This window comes from Amblyomma americanum, chromosome 2, assembly GCF_052857255.1.
Source record: "Amblyomma americanum isolate KBUSLIRL-KWMA chromosome 2, ASM5285725v1, whole genome shotgun sequence".
In the NCBI taxonomy this organism is placed as follows: domain Eukaryota; kingdom Metazoa; phylum Arthropoda; class Arachnida; order Ixodida; family Ixodidae; genus Amblyomma; species Amblyomma americanum.
This window is the reverse complement of record NC_135498.1, coordinates 189,977,781-190,003,351: the sequence shown is the minus strand read 5'-3', so window position 1 is coordinate 190,003,351 and position 25,571 is coordinate 189,977,781. Positions and strand designations below refer to the sequence as shown.

General features: G+C 47.0%; 1 protein-coding gene across 1 annotated transcript in view; it reads left to right on the top strand.

The window, feature by feature from the left end:
• LOC144120312 (uncharacterized) overlaps positions 1-25,204 on the top strand; it is a 39,975-nt gene extending 14,771 nt beyond the window's left edge. The window contains exons 3-6 of the mRNA XM_077652697.1: positions 13,228-13,335; positions 16,524-16,562; positions 23,890-23,962; positions 25,149-25,204. Coding sequence (XP_077508823.1) covers positions 13,228-13,335; positions 16,524-16,562; positions 23,890-23,962; positions 25,149-25,204 — 276 coding nt within the window. The remainder of the gene's footprint in view (positions 1-13,227; positions 13,336-16,523; positions 16,563-23,889; positions 23,963-25,148) is intronic.
• The last annotated feature ends 367 nt before the right edge of the window (positions 25,205-25,571 follow it).

The window sequence follows — 25,571 nt, the reverse complement described above, 5'->3', positions numbered from 1 at the left end:
AACAATAGGGTAAATAAGAAAACTGGAAATGTATATTGTCACGCGCACAGGAACGCAGGATCCGACGAACGTCTGCACCACAACTCAAGGTCGCTGACACCTCCGCTTCCTCTTCTTCGAGACGGCGCGTGCTTCATGTCAGCGCTAAGCAAAAATGCGGAATGTAGTGTGTCACTGGCCCCCGGAAAAAAAAGAGCATCGTCCCGATGCGTAGCCGGTGTGTTGAAAAAAAAAAGTTCACCAAGGGAAGTTCGCGTGTTGTGCCGCCGTAAGTCCAGCTCTAGCACTACCGCTCGTAGTAAAGCTTGAGGCGGACAACGTGTACCACCTCAGGGTGCTGGGAGAGCCGAGTCTTCTGAAAGCCGTCAGGAACGACCTCATAGTTCAGGTCCGAAGTGGCCTGATGACTTTGTAAGGTCCAAAATACCGGCAGAGGAGCTTTTTGCTAAGTCCGCGTCGGCGAATGGGAAACCAGACCCACACACGGTCTCCTGATGAGTACCGAGCATCACGGCGTCGGAGGTTATAGTGTTGGGCATCTCGGCATTGTTGGTCGAGAATCCTCACCCTGGCCAGCTGACGAGCCTCTTCAGCGAGGTGCTGGAAGGTGTGAAGATCCGCATTCGGGTCGATGTCGTCCACATGCGGTAACATGGCGTCTAGCATCGTGGTCACGTCGCGGCCGTAAACGAGACGGAACGGTGGCATGTTTGTCGTTTCCTGAACGGCCGTATTGCATGCAAAGGTGACGTATGGGAGCACTTCGTCCCAAGTTTTGTGCTGAACGTCGACATACATGGAGAGCATGTCACCTAGCGTTTTGTTTCAGCGTTCCGTTAAACCGTTCGTCTGAGGGTGGTAGGATGTCGTCCTTCGGTGGTCTGTATGACTGTGGAGTAAAATCTGCTGTAGGAGGTCGGCCATGAAAGCTGTACCCCTGTCGGTGATTAGGGTCTCCGGGGCACCGTGACGCAAAACGATCTGATGGATGAAAAATTTTGCTACGTCAAGGGCTGTGGCACTTGGCAGAGCTGATGTTTCTGCGTATCGGGTCAGATCGTCAGTTGCCACAATGACCCACTTGTTTCCTGAATGAGAAAGAGGGAATGGGCCCAGCATGTCCATCCCGATCTGCTGGAAAGGCCGCGATGGTGGTGCTATAGGCTTCAAGAATCCAGAAGGTTTTGTTGAGGGCACTTTGCAACGCTGACAGCCTCGGCACGTTCTGACGTAGTGTGCAACGTCCTACTGAAGGCGGGGCCAGTAATACTTCTCTTTGATTCTTGCAAGCGCGCGGGCTACACCCAAATGTCCAGAAGTCGGTTCATCGTGTGAAGCTTGAAGTATTTCGTCCCTTAGGCTCGTCGGTACAACAATAAGGTATTGCTGATTGTTTGCGGCAAAATTTTTCTTTACGAAGACACCATGGCGAACGCAGAGACGCTACCGAGTGCTTGAAAGCCTTCGGGACAGTCGGGCGGGTCCCGTTAAGAAACTCAATGAGGTCCCGAAGTTCTGGGTCGGCGTATTGTTTGTCAGCAAGGCTCGTTGCACTGATCACATTTAAGGTGATGTCGGCGTCGTAGTTTCCGTCCTACGTTGGGGATTCGACGGGGGCACGCGAGAGGCAATCGGCATCCGAGTGTTTCCGGCCGGACTTGTACGCCACTGTCATGTATTCTTGGAGGCGCAGACTCCATCTGACAAGGCGGGCTGATGGATCTTTGAGGGTCGCAAGCCAACACAAGGCATGATGGTCCGTAACTACAGTAAGATGTTCTCCATAAAGGTAGGGTCGAAATTTCGACGTCGCCCACACGATCGCTAGACACTCTCAGTTGCTGAGTAGTTAGCTTCACCGCGAGACAAAGAGCGGCTGGCATAAGCGATGACTCGCTCTCTACTGCTGTGGATTTGAACCAGATCGGCACCCAGGCCTACGTTGCTTGCGTCAGTATGAAGCTCCGTATCTGCGTTTTCGTCGAAGTGAGCCAGAACTGGAGGTCCTTGCAGGTGGTGTTGAAGAGTTTCAAATGCTTGTGCTTGAGGGGCACCCCACGTGAAAGGCGTGTCTGTCCTTGTCAAACGCGTCAGGGGCTCGGCGATTTGAGCGAAATCTTTCACAAAGCGACGGTAGTAGGCACATAATCCTAGAAAGCGGCGGACTTCCTTTTGGTCCTGCGGTGGAGGGAAATTGGCAATAGCTTTGGTTTTGTCCGGGTCCGGCCGAACTCCCTCGCAACTGACGACGGGACCCAAGAACTTTAGCTCAGTGTAAGCAAAGCGGCATTTCTCATTTTTTAACGTTAACCCAGAAGAGTTTATGGCTTGCAGCACAACTTCAAGGCGCCGAAGGTGCTCCTCGAACGTTGGGGCGAACACAACAACGTCATCAAGGTAGACGAGGCATGTCTGCCACTTCAGGTCTGCCAGAACTGTGTCCATCAGCCGTTGGAACGTCGCGGGTGCAGAGCACAAACCAAGTGGCATTGCCTTAAACTCATAGAGCCCGTCCGGAGTAATAAATGCGGTTTTTTCTCGGTCCCGTTCATCTACCTCGATTTTCCAATATCCTGATTTGAGTTCCATGGATGAGAAGTATTTTGCATAGCAGAGGCGATCGAGAGCATCGTCGATTCGAGGAAAGGGATAAACATCTTTTTTACTTACTTTGTTTAGGCGACGGTAGTCCACACAAATCCGCAGTGTACCATCTTTTTTCTTCACGAGGACGACAGGTGCCGCCCAGGGACTACGAAAGGGCTGAATGACGTCGTCTCGAAGCATCTCCTTAACTTGACGGCTGATTGCGGCACGTTCCGTGGAAGACACGCGGTAAGGTGACTGTCTGAGAGGGTGCACGGCGTAATCTGTAATTATCCGATGCTTGGCCAAGTGTGTTCTGCCGACGCAGGAAGAAGTCGAGAAGGTATCGCCGTAGCGCCGGAGGAGATTTTCTACTTGCCCTCTCTGCTGCGGCGAAAGTGCGGGGTTAATGTCGTACTGGAAGTCGGGAACACCGGTGTGAACTTCTGTTGACGACACCATGGCAAGACTGGGCGCTCATCGAATGTCGGCGATACCATGAACGTGGGCCACAGTAGTCCCAAGGCTAAGATGTTGGTGCTCACTGCCAAAATTCGTAAGCAGGACTTCGGTTTCTCCGTTTTCGAGGTAAACGACCCCTTGGCGACAGCAAGGCAGCGGTCGACAAGCATAATTGGTTTGCTTTCGACGACACCTTCAAACTTTCGCAGCGTCTTCGCGCCGACAGAGACCACAACACTCGAACGGGGTGGAATGGTGACGTCATCAAGTCGAACGGGGTGGAATGGTGACGTCATCAAGGATGAGCCCCGCCGCGGTGGCTCAGTGGTTAGGGCGCTCGACTACTGATCCGGAGTTCCCGGGTTCGAACCCGACCGCGGCGGCTGCGTTTTTATGGAGGAAAAACGACAAGGCGCCCGTGTGCTGTGCGATGTCAGTGCACGTTAAAGATCCCCAGGTGGTCGAAATTATTCCGGAGCCCTCCACTACGGCACCCCTTTCTTTCTTTCTTCTTTCACTCCCTCCTTTATCCCTTCCCTTACGGCGCGGTTCAGGTGTCCAATGATATATGAGACAGATACTGCGCCATTTCCTTTCCCCAAAAACCAATTATTATTATTATTCATCAAGGATGAAAAGAGCCGCGGGACGTTCGAAAGCACTGTGGATTGCGTTCTCGGTGGAGAACGTCACTGACTTCGATTTAAGGTCAATGACCGCGCCATTTTCTGTCAAAAAAATCCATTCCGAGGATTACGTCCCGGGAACACTGGTCGAGTACGACGAAGGTGGCCAGGTACGTGTCCTCTTCGATGGTTAATCGTGATGTGCACGTGCCAGCTGGGGTGATCAAATGACCCCCGGCAGTACGAAACTGTGGGCCCGTCGAAGGTGTGGTCACCTTTTTCAGAGTCGCGGCAAAAGGTTCACTGATTACCGAGTAGTCGCCGCCGGTGTCCACAAGTGCGGTGACGTCGGTACCGTCGATTGAAATGTTCAGATCAGCAGTTGTAGTCGTAGGTGTACGGGAACGTCGCGGAGTCCGCTCACGGCTGCGGTGCGGCACCAGCCGGTTTCGTTGCGGCGAAGAATTGATGCGGCGAGGCGTGTTATCGGTCTGGTGATCGTCGGTGCGTCGTATAAGCGGTCGGTCATGTTTGTGCAGCAGTGGAGGATCTTGGACATGTCGCAGGTGAGCAACCTTGCCCCCAAAGGTTGCCGCTTCTAGTTTTCCCGACGGGGACTAGGAGACCTTCCACGCGAAATGTCGGCGCAAAAACGTCGCGGAGACGAGAAACGACGTGGAGGCGGCGACCGGGCATAGCAGTGGGGTGCTTCGGGTGTCGCGGCCAGGTAATCGCTTATTTCTGGAGGCCATTGAGCACGCTGCGGTCGGGGCGCATCGACACGATATCCCTGCAGACCCATACGTCGGTAACGACAGTTGCGGTAGACGTGACCGGGCCCGCCGCAGTGATGGCACAGAGGGCGGTAATCGGCGGTACGCCAGACGTCGCACTTTCGAGGGAGAACCTGAGAAGGGTGAGGTGGGTGTGGTTGCCGGTAAATGTGGCCAGGTGTATCCGGGTGACTTGGAGGCGGCGGTGGACGGCGAACGGCTGCGGCGTATGTCATCAGCTGGGGTGTTGTGTTCGGGTGAAGAGGGGCTGGCGGCGTGAGCGCCTGTTGGACCTCTTCACGAATAATGTCCGAAATGGAAGAAACTTGCGGCGACTCCGGGGCTGGAAAGAGCTTTTGAAGCTCTTCGCGTACGACGGTCCGGATGGTTTCCCGAAGGATGTCGTGGCTAGAAGCATCGACACCGCTGGTATACATCAGCGACGGCAGACGCTCGTACTGTCTGGATCTCATGTCGAGCGTCTTTTCCATCGTAGTGGCTTCGGAAACAAATTCAGCGACCGTTTTGGGCGGGCTTCGAGCTAACCCAGCGAAGATCTGCTCCTTGATGCTCCTCATAAGAAAACGCAGCTTCTTCTCTTCGGACATGTTGGGATCAGCCCGGCGGTAGAGCTTCGCCATGTCCTCTGAGTAAACGAGGATGGTCTCGTTTGGTAGTTGGACGCGTGTCTGGGGGAGCAGCTCGGAACGTTCTTTCCTGAGGACGGTGGTAAAAGCCTGCATAAACTGAGTTTTGAAGGAGCCCCATGTTGTTATTGTGGCTTCTCGGTTCTCAAACCAAACACGAGCTGCACCCTCCAGTGAAAAAAACACGTGCTGCAGCTTCGAATCGTCAGCCCAACTGTTGTATTGGGCTATGCGCTCGAACTTCTCGAGCCAGTTCTCCGGGTCCTTACCTGGGAAACCTTGAAATGTGGGTGGTTCGCGTGGCTGCTGCAGCACGACAGACGGCAAAGGGATGGCATCCAGCATGCTAATGGGAGTGTTTGTGCGCACTGATGGTCGCGCTGAGGTCAGTTTCCTGGCGGTCGGGCGAGACTGCAGAGGCCAGAACTCTGGTTGCAGTCCTTGCAGCCGGCGGCTACTTTGATGGGTGGGCGTAACTTCGACTCTCAATGTGTCAAGCGGGCTGGAGTCCCGGCTTCTTGGAGTTGTCCTGAGCACGGGGTGCACTACCCAGCAAAGCTCCACCAAAATGTCACGCGTGAATGCGGTGATCACTGAACACAGGAACGCAGGATCCGACGAACGTCTGCACCACAATTGTTGTTGTTGTTGTTGTTGACCTCCACAACTCAAGATCGCTTCTTCTTCTTCTTCTTCACCCCAGGTATATGGCACATACCCACGCGGGGGGATTGGCCAAGGTGTAGTTGAATAAACAAATCAAAGATCGCTGACACCTCCGCTTCCTCTTCTTCGAGACGGCGCGTGCTTCAGGTCAGCGCTAAGCGAAAATGCGGAATGCACTGTGTCAATATTAAGCAGAAGACGGTAGATAATAGCCATTTGTTTTATCTTTTTTCGTCAAACCACAACATAGGCCTTGTGAACAAAATATGCACAATCAGATATATGTACGCGTGAGACTTTTCATGTGCGAAAATGAGCTTCCTTCTGTAAAGGTGGAAAAAGGTGTATTGTGATTTTTGGGCTATCTTGTCTGTTGAGTATTTAGATAATCTTAAAAGATAGTGTATACCGGCCATAATTTATTCTAAAGAAAGCGTGCATTTAATGACAACACAGAAAGTCACTACAATACCTTGAAAAGGCATACTGAAAAAAAAAACTGCGTGTTCGCTTGCAATATTATGATCAATACACGCCGGCTTTCCTCTTGTTATATTCACTGCTAACGGTGCAATAGCTGCTCAACACGTGTCTTCCGCATACACTAAAATGTTACGCTAGAAGTCTAGACAGCCAAGAAAGCGATCGACTGCATCGATCTTTGTAACGTCGACGATGAGAAGCGCCGATGTTCATCGCACATGTAGTCAAAGGCATGACATTACGGAGCTGGCTGAGGATTAAGTGTGGTTGTACTACTGTTCACGCAGCTGCTCACGCCGTCACGTAGGAAAGTTTGCGGAACCAGCTTGCTCCAGGTCATTGTATGAGCGCACGCTACACAAGATAACCGCTAAATACAGTTTTTTTTCTATTACCTATGTTCGTAGTGGTGTTTTGTACGTATTGTGCAAAGCCAACTCGTCGAATCTGCGGTTCTTCTTGAGTACACTCCACTAGGCAAATTTTCTGCCATTTGAAAACAAAACATCTGGGTAATGCGCAGCACTTGAGCCGATGCCTAAGTGCGTGCATTTATATGACAAAGGCACAGACGCCGACTTCCCGACAGACAGAAAAACCTTATTTCGCAAGTGATTTTAGACCCTACTTGGTCCCTGGGCCACTGCGCGGTCCCACACTGCATCAAGTAGGTGATGTCAGGACATGACGTCGGCAGCCCAAGCAAGCTGCGATGTCGGGTCTGCAGACGTGAGCAGGACCTCTTAGTCCTCCCAGCTCGAGTTGGCGTGCTGTCCCTGCGGGGGAGAGTCAGCAGGGCAGCCGAAAAGGATGTGGGAGAGTTCGGCGTGACGTACTTACTAGTGCTGATTACAGTCGTCTTCAGCTCGAAACCTCGAGCGAAGCTGAGGACGCAGTAAAAGCATGCTCTCTGCGACTTAGCAAGGAAAGGCCTGCATTTGGTAAGAGATGAGCGACAGAAGCGGTCGAAGATTCGATTTTGATATTCTATTCGCGAGATTCATGACTAGATTCACGGGGATCAAGATTGCGCCGAGCAGCGGTAACGAACAGAGGGTGTGCGAGGTCGCGAAACATCCCTTGCATGTAATTTACTGCAGTGCGGAACTTCGTAATTGTTTTACTAACTATATGCATTTTTCGAAAGTTTAGAAAGCTACAACAAAAAACCAGTTATATCACTCCAGCGGATATATCTTCGAATTTAATATCCGCTAATCCTTTTGAAATACGAAAAAATACGCCTTTTATAATATCATTGTTTCGGGACATCTAAAATACTCAGCTGCAGCATGCATATCACGGTTATGTGCCCACTTAAATTCGTGTGTTAAGCTCCATGTCAAAAAAATATTTCCCCAGTTTCGTGTTAAGAATCTAGTACCACAGTGCAGGAACTTCCACGCAGGCCGTCGTAAGGAAAATAGTGGCTGAAAAAATGCAACAAAACGTATCCATTTAGACGCGAATAGGACTATGCACTGGTGAGGTAAAGAAACGGGTCGTATACAACAAACTTATACCTCTTCACATACCTGCGCAATGTCATCTAAGTGGTAAGATTTTTTTTAAACACTATACTGCAGATTTGTTGCTTAGGTCCAAGCAGGAAGGGCGTAGATTTGGCCTGGGCTTTCCAGGGAATTTTGCCTAAAATTCCTGTTGTCAAAGAGTGAGGTTCTTCTACAGCTCTTAAGTAATAAAAATATACGTTGTTTCTTTGTACGCTTTTGATTCAGTAATACGAACGCAGATGTGAACTACACCACAGTGGTGGCCAAGTGCTTCAGCATCCGCCTTGCATGCGGGAGGTGCCGGGTTCGATCCCCAGTGCCGCATTGTACACACATGTGATACAATGGGTACAAGCTTTCACCTGGTCTGATGCTCGGCTTACTTAGGGTGAAATGCTCGGCAAAAGGGTCTTCGACCACGCCTTGAGGAGTCGAAAACACCTTGTGCCATGGCGCATTTTGGCCGCAGATGCCCTTGCGCCACAAAAATCCATCATCATCGCCGTCAGCAGCAGCAGCTGCAGCAAATGTCGACTATAATTTTGACGAATATTAATGCATTATTATATTCTGTAATGCAAGTGAACTTTAAGGGCAATAGTTCAATTCTGTTACAGTGCATTCCAATATAAAATGGAAGGTAATTAACATTTGCCATATTAATTAGCCTCAAAACAGAAAGCTGTAAAAGAGCGCCAGCAGCTGCTGACACTGCTTTTCAGACCTGTGCATAAACAAAGACTGAACCGAGACGGAAACGTAGACATGGGCTGTTGTCGCTGTTGACTCAGAATGAATGCTTATCAACTATCCGTAATTTCAATTTTAATGAAGTTAGAAATTTTTAGCTATCAGGGTAGCTTGAATTCCAGGCTAGAACTTTGAGTCTGTCTGCTTTTAGCGATAGCCGTAAATTTTTCAGCGCATTATTTCCTTAAAACAGCATGACTCGCTTCAAGCTGTTTACGCAGTAGTTTTTTAAAAACATAGCGAGGAAAAGAAGTGGGCGACACAGATGTGGACGGTACAAGCGCTGTGCCGTCCGTGTCCTTTTTGCGCTATGTTTTCAAGAAAATTTCAGCAACTATCCCAAACCAAGCTACTGCTGTTTACGTAAGCCAAATTAACATTAAAAAAGACCTTCCGCGTTTCAACGTTCTCTTTCCTTTTGCTTTAAGATGGGGAATGGGGTAGAGTGTATCATCTGTGGGGACAAAAATTGCTTTCTTTTATCTTAGTGTTGCTAACCTAGACTTCTTGTGTTGAACGGTTAAAGGGGACAGTAGATACCTCATAGCCTGTACCAGGCTCAGTAAGCGGCGAGTTGGAGGAACGGTATAGAGAACAGGATCAGTACAGTAGAGGATTCATTTCCACCCACATTTTTTTCAAATGTTATCAATCCAGTGCGGCAAGTTAAAGATGCCATCGTGTTGTGCGTTGCCGATGAACCTCGAGGAGTGTAATGAACTCGAATGGGAACAGAATAATTAAAATGTTGTCCCGACGTAAATGATATTTCCATTCCCTTTGCGCGTATGTCGAGGTAAGGGCATTTTCCTGTGTCGCCCGGCACTGGCAGGTTTCCGTGGATATGACATCTCCCTTAGCCTGATTCTTGTCTTCTCTGACGTGAAATGCATAGAAGATGGATCTTTCACTCCACCTTATGCAGACGAAAGCATCATATGCAATGGAAGTGCCAAGCTGCCCTTACCCTGTTAAAATTCTTTATCTTCGCTTAAACTCTGTTTTCAGTACACAGTGATGCGTGAATATTTTTTTTTCTTGGCCTTCAGTACTTGGTCCTCCGCGGGAAGCGCTTAGTAAATAAAAAATTCTTAGTGTAATTATCATAATACGAAAATGCATGCAAATATTATTTATTTATTAGAAATACCTTACAGGCCACTTTTAACAGAATAAGATGAACTGAATGGAAAAAATGTAATAAAAGCAAAAATATTTCAACTCATGTAAAATGAACAGAGAGCCAATTGATACGGAAATAGAAAAAAGAAATTCGCAATACAGTTTGAAGCCTGACAATAAAATAAAATGCATGTAGCTCGTATTATTATCAGTTACTATCATTGCTATTATCATCAATATTAACTTTGTCATTACTGTCATCATTGTTATCAAACAATCCACTTGGCTCACGAGAGCGGAAGGGTAGGTTTTCTCCTTAGTAGGTTGCTGCTGAGTTGCGGCGTGGAGTGTTATTTTCGCAAATATTTGCTGGACTCACCTCTGTCTATAAGGTAAGAATGCTAAAGTGATAGATAAGGTTATGAGGGTTTGAAAATATGGTAAAATAATAATAATAATAATAATAATAATAATAATAATCAATCAATAATCATCAATAATCAATAATCAATCTTTATTTTTTCGGTGCCCAGGAACAACCCAAAGGTCTTGGTGCTGGTACACCATTCACACGCACAAAATGTACATTTATTTCACTACAAAGGAAGACACTCAGGGGAGGTAATGCAGCAGTCAAGGCGATAGAAAAAAAAGACACATAAACTAGGCGCGACAGCAAGCATGAAACAAAAAAGCGAGAACAAGGAAACAGCGAGAACAGCGGTAAATGAAAACAGCTAGAACAGGCAACAGACATATAAATAACTAATAAAACAATAAACAAAGAGAATGAACACAAGAACGACCGATAACAGCCAAGTACAGCATATATCAAAATACAAACAAGAATAAAGCCAATACTAATATGAACGAATAAGAGATCTCTGAAATACAAGCAAGAAATACAATCATACACAATAAGAAATGTAATTAGTGAACGCGTTACAGACAATCAGGCGGGAGTACACAGTATTAAAGAAATAATATTAATGAAAACAAGTACACGTGATGTACAATTAGGGAGAGAAAAAAACAATATAATACCGGTGCAAACGCACAAGTGTAGTAAAGACAAAATGCATGAAAGGGGAAGTTATGTATGAGAAAAAGAGTGCTCAAAGTGGAACGTCACGGACATTCAATATAAAGGAAGGGAGAGAATTTTCGAATATATCAAGGTGAGGACAAAGAGAATTAAACAACTTTTGCATTCTGTCCAGAGGGGAGAGGGAGTGCAGGAGCGCAGAGACTTGAAATGGTCTGAATTCCCTTATGCTCTTTCGCGGTACACGCAAAAGGATACGCGCTAGGAGCTGAGGGCATAGAATGTGACCGTGAAGAAGTTTATACAAGAAAATTATATCTGCCCTCACGCGACGGCAGCTAAGAGAAGGAAGCTGCAGTGAGTTACTCCGTCTGGGATGAGAGCTAGAAGTTTTGCAAGAAAACCGATGTTGAAATATGCGTAAGAACTTTATCTGAACTCTGTCGATATTTTCACAGTTCGACTGGCAAGTGCCGCTCCAAACAACAGACGCATATTCCAAAAGCGGCAAGCATATGGAGAGGTAGTAATAATATTAATAATATTAATAATAATAATAATAATAATAATAATAATAATTGGTTTTTGGGGAAAGGAAATGGCGCAGTAACTGTCTCATATATCGTTGGACACCTGAACCGCGCCGTAAGGGAAGGAATAAAGGAGGGAGTGAAAGAAGAAAGGAAGAATAGGTGCCGTAGTGGAGGGCTCCGGAATAATTTCGAACACATGGGGACCTTTAACGTGCACTGACATCGCACAGCACACGGGCGCCTTAGCGTTTTTCCTCCATAAAAACGCAGCCGCAGCGGTCGGGTTAGAGCCCGGGAACTCCGGATCAGTAGTCGAGCGCCCTAACCACTGAGCCACCGCGGCGGGGTAAAAAAGAAATTGGTAGTGTGCCTGTGCAGAGTACTTGTCAAGCGGTGGAATCTAGTCAGCTATGAAGTACTCGGAGGTGCTTGAGTCTGCCCCCTTCAGCGTGGTGGAAATCCTCAGTGCAATTCACAATTTTATTCGTGAAATCCTGTGAGTTTTTCTAGATTTTCTTCGCGGTATGTATCAATCCATAGTGCACACAGGTGACTTTGGGTAGAGCTATTCAGCGAATTCGTGACTCTTCAGCGAATGAATTTGAGTCATGAGAATATCCGAATATAATAAAACCTCGGGTAGCATAATTCTGTTAGTGCTTGAGGAAGTTGCAGACGCCGTTTTTCAAGGACTGACTTCTGATAGAAGGGATTACCTAACATATTTCATAATTTTCTAACACCATGTTTTCATTCCAACTTTAGAGTTTAGGTATGAGACCAGCGTCTCAGCAGGTAGAAGCCGTGTCTGGAAGGTTATTGCAAATAGCCCAGCATGTATGCAGTGCCATAGCACTGCAATATAAGACCATTAGATATCTTTAAAGTAAAGCTTTGTAACATGTTTCTTTGCAAGATTACAAAACGCTTGCGCATTATTGTGCATAGGTTAGGTAATTCACCACACCTATCTATTTCCCTGAGTTAAAAAAGTGCCTCTACCTCCGGTGACGGCGCTGTCATTCCTGACACCGTGCGTAAGACTGACATCGTTTCACATGGCTTCAGTTCAACCTTATTATTTAATACACAAAAGTGTGGGAAGTTATTTTTCAGGAAGAGCTGTGTCGAGCTTCTTAGTGCGTAGAAGGTAAAAATTGCAGAAATAATGCAACGTGCAATGCAACATGAAAGGTTTACAGCCATTCATACGACGCCTGTAGCCTGAAAGCGGGAAAGTGCGCTACACCTGTCACCGTGACAACCCACCACCTCCACAAAAAGATATTACTTGGCAAGGGACGAGTCAAGCCAAGGCGCTTCTAGAAGTGGACAGCCACAATGAGCCTGCGCCACAGAGACACTTCGTGCCCATGCGTCGTCATTCACTTTAACCGTTGCAATATTCTTGCTTGACAGCAAGCATGTTAAGGGTAATTTTACCACTACATGTATTCATCAATTTTGCAAACACGCTATAAAACAGATTTCAGGTGTGAAAACGCTGTGAATATTTTTAACCTCACATGACTGTTTCTGGCTGTGACGAACTTTCATCCCAGGTTGGAGAAAACTACACTCAGCAGGAGTGGCTTCAGGAATTGAAATTCGAGGATAGGGGGGGGGGGGGGGGGTCAAAATTTCTAGGCTAGATAGTTGAGCGCACAAGGTGCAGGTGTCCACTCTCGTATAGCTGAAGCAGAAGTCATTTTTAATTTTTTGTTTGAGTCAATGCTTTGCCTAGAACTTTAAACATTTATGACTCCGACACTAAGATAACGATGTCGAAAATTCCCGGTCCCGTATATAAAAACCATTTCTTACGAATTAAGTGCTGCTTTTAGTAAAACAAGGGGGTGTGTACAGCTTCCCTAGGGTTGTGTAGAGAAATCACTGACACCCAAGGAGCTGAAGTGTTTTTAAGTGCTTGTTTTTTTCGACTGACCGGAATTTGAATAATGCGCGCTGGTTTGTCTTGTCTCTCATTTTGTTTTGTTGTTTCATCCCTTGGCGTACGTAGACGGTTCAGAACTTCCTGATGCAGTGTGCTGAGCGGCAGCAGCCGGGGACATCCAACCCCTTAGTGTTCTTCATGGTGGCCTGCTCGGACGCCAAGTACCTCGACGGTGTAAGTGTATGGGAATGCATACAGATGTACCCGGCGAGAATAATGAATGTCGATTAATGTAGCAAGCACTTCTTTACACTGGTGCACCAGTCGGTACGAGCAGAAAGAAAGAGTACTAAATAATTTCGGCTCCCGAAAGCTGCACCTACACACGAAGGCAATACTGTGCAGCTTGTATGCACAATGCTTTCTTATTTAGCTTTGAAGAATATCCTTCCGACGCAGCTATTTAATTGAGCTCGTAAGCTTTCGTCTGATCGTTCAACGTAAAAGAGCTGTAACAATGGTCTTTCCAGAGGTGTCAAGAGTGAAGGCTCTGATTTATGCCAGCAGTACGCTGATTACCATTTCGTGTGTATTATGACAAGGGCATGCTGCATGCTTCTCAGAGCTTTCAAGCAGATGTTAGGAAAATAATAGTTGATGATAAATGACAGTGCACACTCCCAAAATATAGCCCACAATATGCCTTCTTCTCGGGATCAGGATACTGGTAATGGTGCTTCGGATGCTAAAGATATGAAATTTGTGACATTTCTTTTGTGTTATACTTTTTTAAGCATACGTCCAACTTTCCTGAACATCATTTTTTCAGTGAAAAGTATACACACTGCTCCAGCTAAAGAATGTGACGCTTTATAAAACCGCGACGTGCAGGGATGTAGACATTAGTCGTGACGAGTTCATATCATTTTTAAACTGATTGATTTAGTGTAGAAGAGATGAATTACGCTACTTTTTCATGGTTGTTTTATCTTTGGATATTTGATGTATAAAAGATTTAGCGCGAGTCGAAATAAGCCATTTAACTGGTTTCCTTCAAACCAACTTTAGCGCACTTAATTCCTTTTTACGACCATGAAATAAGCTCTGGAGATTTAAATGTTTCCGCGAAACTTTGCTCCGCCTTCGCCATGTTAGCGCCCTCAAACGCATCTTCATTAAAACAAATCTCTTTCACAAAACCGGAAGAACTAAGGAGGAGACCGGTCGCAACAATGGGTATGCGATGAGCGAGGGCTCTTCCCTTTGCTGGAACGGTCTTGTTGCAGCTTTGGAGGGACCCCATAAAAGTACAAGCATTTATCTGCGTCGTACCGTACAAAGGCGACAGCGTGTTCGCAAAGTGCCCTGGCTGATGTCGGATCCATCCCCATGACCCGTAGCCTGTTTCTTCAGTATAGCGTCGCGTGAACGTATTTGATCAGGCGCGTGTGAGGTTGATAACGAAGCAGAGCGAAGGCACGCAGTCACGCGGGAATTTTCAAATCTCGCTGGCTCTGTTTTAAGATTGGAAAGCAGAACAGATGTGAAATTACTTTAAAGAAAACCAGTTAAATCTACGTCCCCTACCGTTTTTAAAAATTTCCTGCACCGTCAGGATAAAAGTTAGAATACCTTTATTAATCAGTTAATCGCACACAACTAAAATATGCTGGCCTTGTCGAGACGAATACCTATGACCCTTCACTAGTCGATTCTTTAAGTTCTGATGTTCTAAATCTTGGGACAAGTTAGCCTTTGTGGGTATGCCTTTTTATCTGCTGAAACCATTCCGACATCGTGACATGCGTTAACTTGAAATTGTCTCGGTAGCCCTTGCTCTAGTGGTGTATCCTCACAGGCTGTGGAGCGGGCCCTCCAGTGAATGATTTGCTGTCGAGAATGCGCCAAGCTTTAAATGTTTATCGTTAATTAAGAAGCAGTGTTTGCGTCCCTCCCTGTATGTAGCGACTCGGGCAGTGAACAGCGCACACAAGGACTAATGACCACTCTCGGAAATGAAATAGCAAGTTCACATTCTGAAAAACCGCGCACATATCAGCTCTCCCGAATCCAGAAGCCGACAGCACTTACGGTTACGCGTCATATGATGACTCTAGACAGGAGTGCGGACGTAAGTTCGATAGGAATAAAAATTTCCGTATTTTTATTAATAAGAGCAGGTGCCGCACGGGATGCTTTCTCATTTATGACAACTCAACTAGCCGCAAGCTTTCTCATTTGACAAATTGAAGCCAGAACAACAGAAATCAGAAAATGCGATGGGAAGGTCATATTTTGGTTTACGAGGAACGCAAACAGGGCGTAATGGTTCAAAGAGGAAGAAAACCTCGTGATTTTTTTTTATATTTAGGAATTCATGGCCACTTCAACCACAACTCATTACATGGTAACCCAGAATGTGACAGCAGTTTCCAATCAGCCGCGCGGAATTTCACTGAAGTGTTTGAGGGCGTGTTTGTTTTTTCCGGGGGGGGGGGGGGGGTTGTGGAGAGGTTAACGGGAAGAAAGATATCAGGAAGAGGAGGCGTGGAAAGTCTAATCAAGAAAAATATGTAGAAATAAAATTGGCGGCCATGTATATGATCGTGTAGCTGAACGCAACCATGTCCAGCATTCTTGGATAAACATTTGGAATGTTAGAATATTGCATGATATTGTTATAGAAATATGGAATGTAATGGTCCTTTCTTCCGAGGCGTAGCAAAATCCTTCTTGTAAAATTTCGCCACCGCTCAAATCGAGCATTTATGACTGCCATAGAAAGCCGATGGGGAACGTTTTTGACTAGAGAAAGAACTGGCGAAGGACATCTGTGAATATCTTGAACATTGTATTGAATTCTTACAATATATGAAAAAATTGCGCACATAAAGTTTTTTCCCTTCAAAATTCCTTTTTCCAGAATTGCTTGGTATGCCAGGCTAAGGGGAAAGAAGTTTGGGGTTAACCTATTTGACAAATTTACTGAAAATCAAAATTAATATTGTGTAAAAGCTTAGTGCTGCTGTAAAGAAGGTGTGTGCGACTCTGAATACGTTCTTCTATGCCATGAGTGTTGTTAGACAGCTTGAGATTTTATGCAGAAAAATATTTTGCCAAAAAAGTAAATTAGACACTATTTATATGGGGCATGGCAAGAGACCCATACATTTAATCAAACGAAAGAACGCAAGCCGGGCTTGCGCAGTTATTACTAGCCCAGTTCTTCCTTGAAACTTATCGTGTAAGTGACTGGTGGTCAAGAAAAAAGATAAAAGTTTCTCTTGTTACCAATATGGCCGGCATAAAGCGTTGTTCAAGCTAATAGTGTTCTTGTTCATCTGGATGCTTTGCAATTTGTACGCCCTGACAATCTTTGGCTTATCCATTTCCAGTGCTCAGTGATTCTTTTTCGATTGCAGACGGCCTACTGCATGTTTGACCAAGAGGAAGCTATTTTCGTAAGTTGCATTTCACCACCACCAATCAATACCTCATTGCGTTCTCCCAAAAATCCCACCACTCGGTAGTGGGTAGTAAAAGATATGAAGCTAGAGAAAATCTTCATACGATGCGTGAAAAGAGCCAGGAAATATTAGACTCAATATGTATACTGCATAGCTGTAGCTGTCAGTATGGTAGCCGATTTTTTAATATTCAAAATTAAGCAGAAGAGCGAATGACGCGAAATGCTATTAAAATGACGAACGAGCCCATTTGCCTTCATTGGTTTTAGTTTTCTTCTGGTCAGTAAGTTTTCCTGATCGCTATAAATTTATCTGGATATTGGCAACGTGCGTGTTTGACGCTGAAACCAGCCATAAAGTAACATTACATTCCAGAAAAAAAACTAAACCTGAAACACGCAGCCGAACAAATGCAGGACGTGTTAAGGGGGTGTCAGCTCGTCTGAGCTCCATGCATATTTTTACTCAGACTGCCGCACGATTCACCCAACTGAGACATCCAAAGCATGATTACAAAGAAACACTTCCTCCGAAAGACGCGAAGATATAGCCAGCTCCACCGAGGATGCAGCGACAGTTGTTAAGGCCCTGTTGTTGGACTGTTTGAAATCGATGTTGGTCTAAGAAGAAAGAGTGCAAGGAGAAAAGAAGAAAGAGAACCCAGGTGCAACGCCGCATTCTCATTGTAACAGACACAGTGACGTAAAAAGTGACGTCACGTATTCCTTTACGATCATGTCCTAGGATCGCGCAGGTTGCCGCCGCACCCCTCTCTACATCCCTTTTTCCTCTACTCCTCGGCTATTTCCGTCGATCTGCCTTAGCGCCGGGTGCGCGCCTTATGCTGACGAATGAGTGGCCGGCCGTTCGTAAGAGTGAATGACGCATGGTCGCACGCGGGACGCACGCCTATAGCACACCCCTGCCTTAGCGTGCATGCTCTGTGAATGGCAACATCATCTGGTCATTCCAGCACTCAGCGGAAAGCATTCGCTATAGCCGGCCCGAGGACCTAAAGCCAGTCGGGGGGGGGGGGGGGGGGGCATAAACGCCAGAACCATACACATCACCACATGGGCAAAAATCCGATGACCTTTTCTAAATAATCCTCAGAGTAAGAAAAAAGCTTCCGAATTTCCTGTGAATCTGGCGCCTAGTACAGCAACTTAGTACCCTTATGATACGAGCACCGCAAAGGACTGTGTAAATCAGTTCCTCGCTTCCAAAGTGCACGGTGCGCAGCTACATAACCCTAGTGTTGCGCCCTTGTCACACCCTTGTCACTAACGGCGCTCTACGCGTAGGCACCCGTCCGAGACATTTGGAGCCCAAATTTATCAGCGCCCTCCGAGCACCTGCGATCGGAGCGCCATTCAAAACATCTCGGAAAAGCAAAACAAAGAATAAAAACTGAGCACCTAGAAAAGGGTTTATGCTTTTCTTCTTCGATGCCAGATTCTATTAATGCTCGCAACTGAACGTACTAAAAAGTTTCAATATCGTGTTCCCATTCAAGCCAATGCAATACAAAAGACCTAAGCAAGGCAGCAATGTGGGCTAGTTGGTTATACATTTGGTTTGAAAAACGCGCTACACACTAACAAACCGAAAACCGGAACGGAGGACACAGGATAAGCGCGCTTGTCCTGTGTCCTCCATTCCGGTTGTCGGTTTGTTAGTGTGTAGCGCGTTTTTCAAAACAAGAAACCTGCTGCTACTGAATCCAGAATCCCTGAGCGGAGTTTTCATAGAGGAAAGAGGACTAATTGAATACAAAGGTCCACACATGTTTAAAATAGTCCGCTTTTGTTTTAAAACTTTCACTTCAGCCACCTTAAGCACCGTAACCGGCGCTAGAACTTGCACTGCTTCATCTTCCCGCAACACTGACCTTTCTCACTGATACGTTCGTGGTCTTCTTCATTGGTGAATAAAACTGAGCTGCCTGTATAGGCCTTGGGTGGGTGCAATGTGGCACGGGTATTAATTACTTTGGAGAAAGGCACTAGCTTGCTGTTATCACTTTTCGCTGGTGAGCTGGCTCATGACAATTACGCTAACAACAAAGGGCGCAAATATGAAAGATGCAGTCAGGAGACGACATGGAGGGGCGAGAGCAATTACAAAACTGATTGGTATCGCCTTTAAGTGCCACCTTGTATTCGGTGACTTTTTCAGGACAGCCAAGATTTTTTTTTAAATATATCCTGGTTTTGCCGTGCGGCTATATTGGGTTCTATGGCTGGCAGCAGGCAACAGCGAGAATACTTTCATTATTTTCCTAATTAAATAAATAAGTTATGCAACAATCCAAATTTTTATTTTGTGCGTTATGTTGCGCTAGCAATCACAATACAATTACAGGTCATTACAATAACAAATGACAAAGGTAATCTATGGTTGAACATGGGCCTCCATCGATTACGATTTGAAAAGAAGCGCCTGCGCAGGAAAGCCAAATCTGCTCCCTCTCCACCCTGTTAGGTAATAATAATAATAACTGGTTTTTGGGGAAAGGAAATAGCACAGTATCTGTCTCATATATCGTTGGACACCTCACCCTGTTAGGTACAAACAGTGTCTGAAAACATGCTGTTGTTCAATTACCGCTGCCCAAAAGAAACACTTTACTCGCGAATATCCCATCGCTATTGCAGATTAGTCCAAAGAAGTTTTGGCAAACTATATTGTGTCTTCTGAAAGTAAACAAGACCACATACAGCTACACAATATTGATGGCTTGCCGCTAGCTGACACTGAATGCCCAAACGCGTCTAACAGATATTTTGCGTCAGTGTTTACTGAGGAAGATCATTCCTGCATGCCAATTGTTGCCGATTCTAACTACTCATTTAGAGATTTCATCACTATTAGTGGTGAGGATATTTCACCATTAATTAAAAAAATTAGGTTATCCTGATCTCTCAGAGTAGGCCACAAAGATTCGAAGAGTCTTGAAAACACCATTTCAATTCCACCCACATTTTGTGCCATGTATCTAAGCAGAAATAATGATCCGGTGAACTGCCCACTACTGGAAAATAGACAAGGTCATTCCGGTCTTCAGGACGGGTAAGCAAAAACACACCTGATAATTACTGGCCTGTTTTGTTAACACGTAAATGCTATAAATTACTTGAACATATTGGTACATGACGGCCAGCTGATGAACGAAACGAGATGACTGACAGCAATGAGATAATTTAATGGCCGCTGGTCTAGCGTGATGCCTCTGTCCCGCGCCCCTGCCAGCTTCGTTCTCTTCGTCACAATACCCGTGGACACCAAGCGATCGCCTCTATCGGTCTCAAAGAGGCGCGAAATAGTTATGGGCGTGAGAGAATGGTAGAAAAGTAACCGCAAAGTGGTGAAGTGCTGACCGCCACGATGAAAGAGATGAGCGAATGAGTCGCGGTCCAAGAACATCCGGGCCGCAGGTTGCCAGGAGCTGACGCCGAATGCCCTTAGATGCACCGAATGACATGGGCAGGGGGACAATGTATTTACTTGTGAGCGGAGTCTCGGGTTGGTAGGTAGGTAGTCGGGTCGGTCATGGAGTCGGTTCTAGTTCGTTGTGTCGGGTGGTCAGGGCGGGGGACGGGGCGGAGGAGCAATGACGAGGTCGGTTCAGGTCTGAAAGGCTGGGGCTCGGGCGTGTGAAGCAGGCCAAGAACTAGCGGCCGAAGACCATGGCGGACGCAGGACGCCGAAGCTCCAGGACCAGGATGGGGATGATACTCCGAACCTCGCACCAAATATTACGTGACGGCACAGGTATTCACAAGGTCAAGGGCCGAAGGCCTGATACATATCACAAGAGCGCACCAAGGCGTCGTCGTCGTTCTACGAACACTTCGCCGCCATCCAAACGTATGTCGTCCTCCAAACGTCTTGCTAGTCTGTCCTCACTGACCGATTGCGCTGTTTCGGCCCTAGCTCCGTCCCAACCCCTGACGCTTCCAAGGATTCTGCATCACGGACTTCCTCTGCGGGTCCTATTTTCAGGATGATTGTGGACGATCATTGCCCTGAAGGCTCTACGACATTTCATATCATCTTCTCTTTATAAAGCGACATTTTCCACTTTGATGACCGCCGCTTGGGTCAAACCTCTCTTGTCACCCACCGGACTGACACTGCAGATGCCCACCCTATTCAGAGACGGCTCTATAGGGTCTCTTTCTCTCTATAAGCGGTGTGTCATGCTGACGGAGGTGGACAAAATGTTGAAGCGCGACATTATCAAGCCTCGAAGTAGTCCAAGGGCGTCGCCTTTCGTCCTTGTCAAAAACAAAGATCAAACCTGGAGGTTGTGTTTCGATTACCGTCATCTGAATAACATCACAAATAAAGGCGTCTACCCCCTTTCCCGCAACCACGACACCCTCGACTGCTTGCATTGCACCAGCCACTTTTCCTCCATCAACCTCCGTTCTGGATACTGGCAGATAGCTGTCGACGAAAGGGACCGTGAGAAAACCACGTTTGTCGCCCCGGACGGCCTGCATCCATGTAAAGGTTTATGGAGGTTTAACGTCCCGAAGGGACTCAGGCTATGAGGGACACCGTAGTGAAGGGCTCCGGAAATTTCGACCACCTGCGGTTCTAACATGCACGGATATCACGCAGTAAACGGGCCTCTAGAATTTCGCCTGCATCGAAAATCGACCACCGCGGCTGGAATTTAACCCGCGTCTTTCGGGCCAGCAGCTAAGCGCATTACCACTAAGCCACCGCGGTGTCCCCGTGTATCAATTTAAAGGCCATTCGGGCTCTTCAGTGCCCCTGCGATCTTCGAGCGCATGATACACTCCTCCTGTGCAGGTTCAAGAGAACATCATCATCATCATCATCATCATCATCATCATCAGCCTTACTACACCCACTGCAGGGCAAAGGCCTCCCCCATGTCTCTCCAATTAACCCTATCCTTTGCCAGCTGCATCCACCCTTTGCCTGCAGACTTCTTAATCTCATCCGCCCACCTAACCTTCTGTCGCCCCCTGCTACGCTTACTTTCTCTTGGAACCCACTCCGTTACCCTTAAAGACCAGCGGTTATCTTGCCTTCGCCATTACATGCCCTGCCCAAGCCCATTTCTTTCTCTTGATTTCGACCAGGATGTCATTAACCCGTGTTTGTTCCCTCACCCACTCTGCCCGCTTCCGATCTCTTAACGTTACACCTATCATTTTTCTTTCCATGGCTCGCTGCGTTGTCCTTAACTTAAGCTGAACTCTTTTCGTTAGCCTCCACGTTTCTGCCCCGTAGGTGAGTACCGGTAAGATTATGCTGTTGTACACTTTCCTCTTAAGGGAAATTGGTAAACTGCCACTCATGATCTGCGAGAATTTGCCATATGCGCTCCACCCCATTCTTATCCTTCTAGTTATCTCCCTCTCATGATCCGGATCAGCTGTCACTACCTGCCCTAAGTAGACGTATTCCGTCACAATTTCTAGGCTCTCGCTGCCAATTGTGAACTGTTGTTCTCTTGCTAGGCTGTTGAACATTACCTTGGTTTTCTGCATGTTAATTTTTAGACCCATCGATCTGCTCTGCCTGTCTAACTCGTTGATCATGATTTGCAGTTCACCTCCTGAGTGACTCAGCAAGGCAATGTCATCAGCAAATCGCAGATTATTTAGGTATTCTCCATTTATTCTTATTCCCAACTGTTCCCAATTCAGGCCTCGAAAAACCTCCTGCAAACATGCGGTGAACAGCATTGGCGAGATCGTGTCTCCTTGCCTGACGCCCTTTCTTATTGGAATTTTATTGCTGACTTTATGGAGGACTATAGTAGCTGTGCAGTTGCTATATATATCTTCCAGTATTTTGACATAAGGCTCTTCTACCCCCTGATTACGCAATGCCTGTATGACTGCTGAGGTTTCCACTGAGTCGAATGCTTTCTCGTAATCAATGAAAGCTATATAGAGAGGTTGGTTATATTCTGTGCATTTCTCTATCACCTGATTGATAGTGTGAATATGATCTATTGTGGAATATCCTTTACGAAAGCCTGCCTGATCTTTTGGTTGATTAAAGTCTAACGTGGCCCTCACTCTATTAGCGATTACCTTAGTAAATACTTTGTAGGCAACGGATAGTAAGCTGATCGGCCTGTAATTTTTCAAGTCCTTGGCGTCTCCCTTCTTATGAATTAAGATAATGTTTGCATTCTTCCAAGCTTCTGGTACAGTCGAGGTCATAAGGCATTGCGTATACAGGGTGGCTAGTTTTTCTAGCACGATGTCCCCTCCATCCTTCAACAGATCTGCTGTTACCTGATCCTCCCCAGCTGCTTTTCCCCTTTTCATTGCTTTTAAGGCTTTCTTTACTTCATCTTTCGTTACTGGCGGGATGACGCATTGCTGTGCACTGCTGTCTTTCTCATTAGCGCTCTGATTACATTGGCTACTGTACAGGTCTGTGTAGAACTCTTCGGCTACGTTAACTATCTTATCCATATTGCTAATGACATTCCCCTGCTTGTCTCTTAATGCATACATCTGGTTTTTACCTATGCCTAGTTTCCTCTTCACTGTTTTTAGGCTACCTCCGTTCTTTATAGCATGCTCGATTCTCTCCATATTAAACTTCCTTATGTCGGCTACCTTGCGCTTATTTATTAACTTTGATAGCTCCGTTAGCTCTATTCCATCGGTAGTGTTAGATGCCTTCATGTTTTGGCGCTTCTTAATCAGATCTTTCGTCACCTGAGATAGCTTCCCGGTATCTTTTCGAACTGACCTACCGCCTACTTCTACTGCGCACTCCGTAATTATTGATGTCAGGTTATCGTGCATTGAATGAACATCAAGATCATCTTCCTCAGTTAAAGCCGAATATCTGTTTTGCAGCGCTATCCTAAACTCCCGTGCTTTCCCTCTTACGGCTAACTCGTTAATGGTCTTCTTCTTCGCTAGCTTCTTCCGTTCCCTCTTCAAGTCTAAGCTAATTCTAGACCTTACCATTCTATGGTCGCTGCAACGCACCCTTCCGAGGACGGCCACATCCTGAATGATGCCAGGTTTAGCGCATAGTATGAAGTCGATTTCATTTTTAATCTCACCATTGGGGCTCTTCCAGGTCCACCTCCTGTTTTCTCGTTTGCGGAAGAAGGTATTCATGATCCGTAAATTATTTCTATCCGCGAATTCGACTAATAACTCTCCCCTGCTATTTCTAGAGCCTATCCCATAGTCACCTACCGCGTGGTCGTCAGCCTGCTTCTTGCCCACCTTCTATGATCAAACCAAGAGAACATGTTTTTGTTATTTGGATGATGTGATCGTTTTTTTCGTCTGCATTCCAGAGCCACCTGATCCTCCTTTCAGTGACCCTCGCCGTCTTCCGCCGCGCCGCTCTTCAGCTGAACTCGAACAGATGTACGTTCGGCCGCTGTCAGCTAATGGTCTTTGGTCACTTGGTCGATTCCACAGGAGTTTAACCCGACAGCGATAAAGTTCGCGCCGTGAGTTCTTTCCAAACTCCGCGTTCTCTAGCGATGTGCGGAGCTTCTTGGGGCTCTGCTCATATTTCCGCCGGTTCATCGCGAACTTTGCAGAAATTTATCGCCCTCTTACCACTCTCCTCACTAAGGACGTCACGTTCACTTGGGGGCCCAACCAAATAGCCACCTTCATAACACTTGTTTGTGCCCTCACCGTTCCACCCGTCTTGGCTAATTTCGATTCCTCAGCTCACACGAAACTTCGACCGACGCGAGTGGCCGTGGCATTGGTGCCATACTTTCTCAGCGGCAACACGACCAGATCCGCATGACTGCGTACGCTAGCCGCCTTCTTTCCCATTCAGAGCGTAACTTCTATAACCTGCCGGGAATGTCTCACCCTCCTTTGGGCGATTACCAAACTCCGCCCTTGCTTGTTCCGCCACCCCTTTCTCTGCTATAACGGATGATCACGCCTTGTGCTGGCTATCTTCACTCACAGACCCTGTTGGCCGGCTTGGGCGCTGGGCTCATCCCCTGAAAGTATATACATTTTCTGTTGTCCATAAGTCTGGCCGTTTCCATCAAGACGCAGATTGCTTGTCCCGTTACCCTGTCGTCCGGCGTTCCTCAAACGAATGTCAGACTGACGCCTGCGTTTTGTTCACATCAGACTTTAGCAACATCGCTTAGAACAGCGCTTAGGTTCCTCGCTGTGCTCTCTTATCGACCCCCTCGCTTCCAACCGCTCTGATCCTTCCCTCGCCGCATTCGCGCTCTAAGGGAACATCCTCTGCCTGCGCAACATGCGGCCTGGCGGGGCTGAGCTGTTGCTTGTGGTTCCTGAACACCCGGGTTCGAGCCTCCTTGAAGAGCTCAATGATGCTTCCACGGCAGTTCATGTTGGCGTATCCCGCACGTACGACAGTGTGCGCCGTCGCTTCTTTTGGCCAGGTCACTACCGTCTGTCCGGCGCTATGTAGGCGCTTGGGAGTGCTGCCACCGCCTGAAAAATTTTTCGGTTTTCCCTCCCAGCCGCCTTTAGCCCATTCCCAACCCGATAGATCCATTTTCCCGTGTCGGCCTTGATCTGCTTGGCCATTTTTCGTTGTCTGCTATAGGGAACAAGTGGATCGCCGTCACGACGGAGTATTCGACGCACCACGGTATCACCTGAGCGATTACAACCAGCTGCGCTACTATTGTCACTGACGTCCTCCTGCACGACTTCATCCTCCATCATGGAGCTCCGCGTCACCTGCTCACAGATCTCAGCCGCTGCTTTCTACCCCAAGTTGTCGCCGAACCGCTCAGCTCGTGCTCTGTCCATCATAAATTCGTCCCGGCCTGCCACCCCCCCGGCAAACGGCCTTACTGAACGCCTGAGCCGTATGCCTTGACCGACATGATTCCAATGTACGTCTCTCGACATCACTCTGACTGGGATATTAGCCCCCCATTTGTGACCTTCCCATATAATTTTACACGTCACGATACCGCGCCTTGGCCGCGATCCTCTGCTGCCCTTTGACAGTGTACTTCCC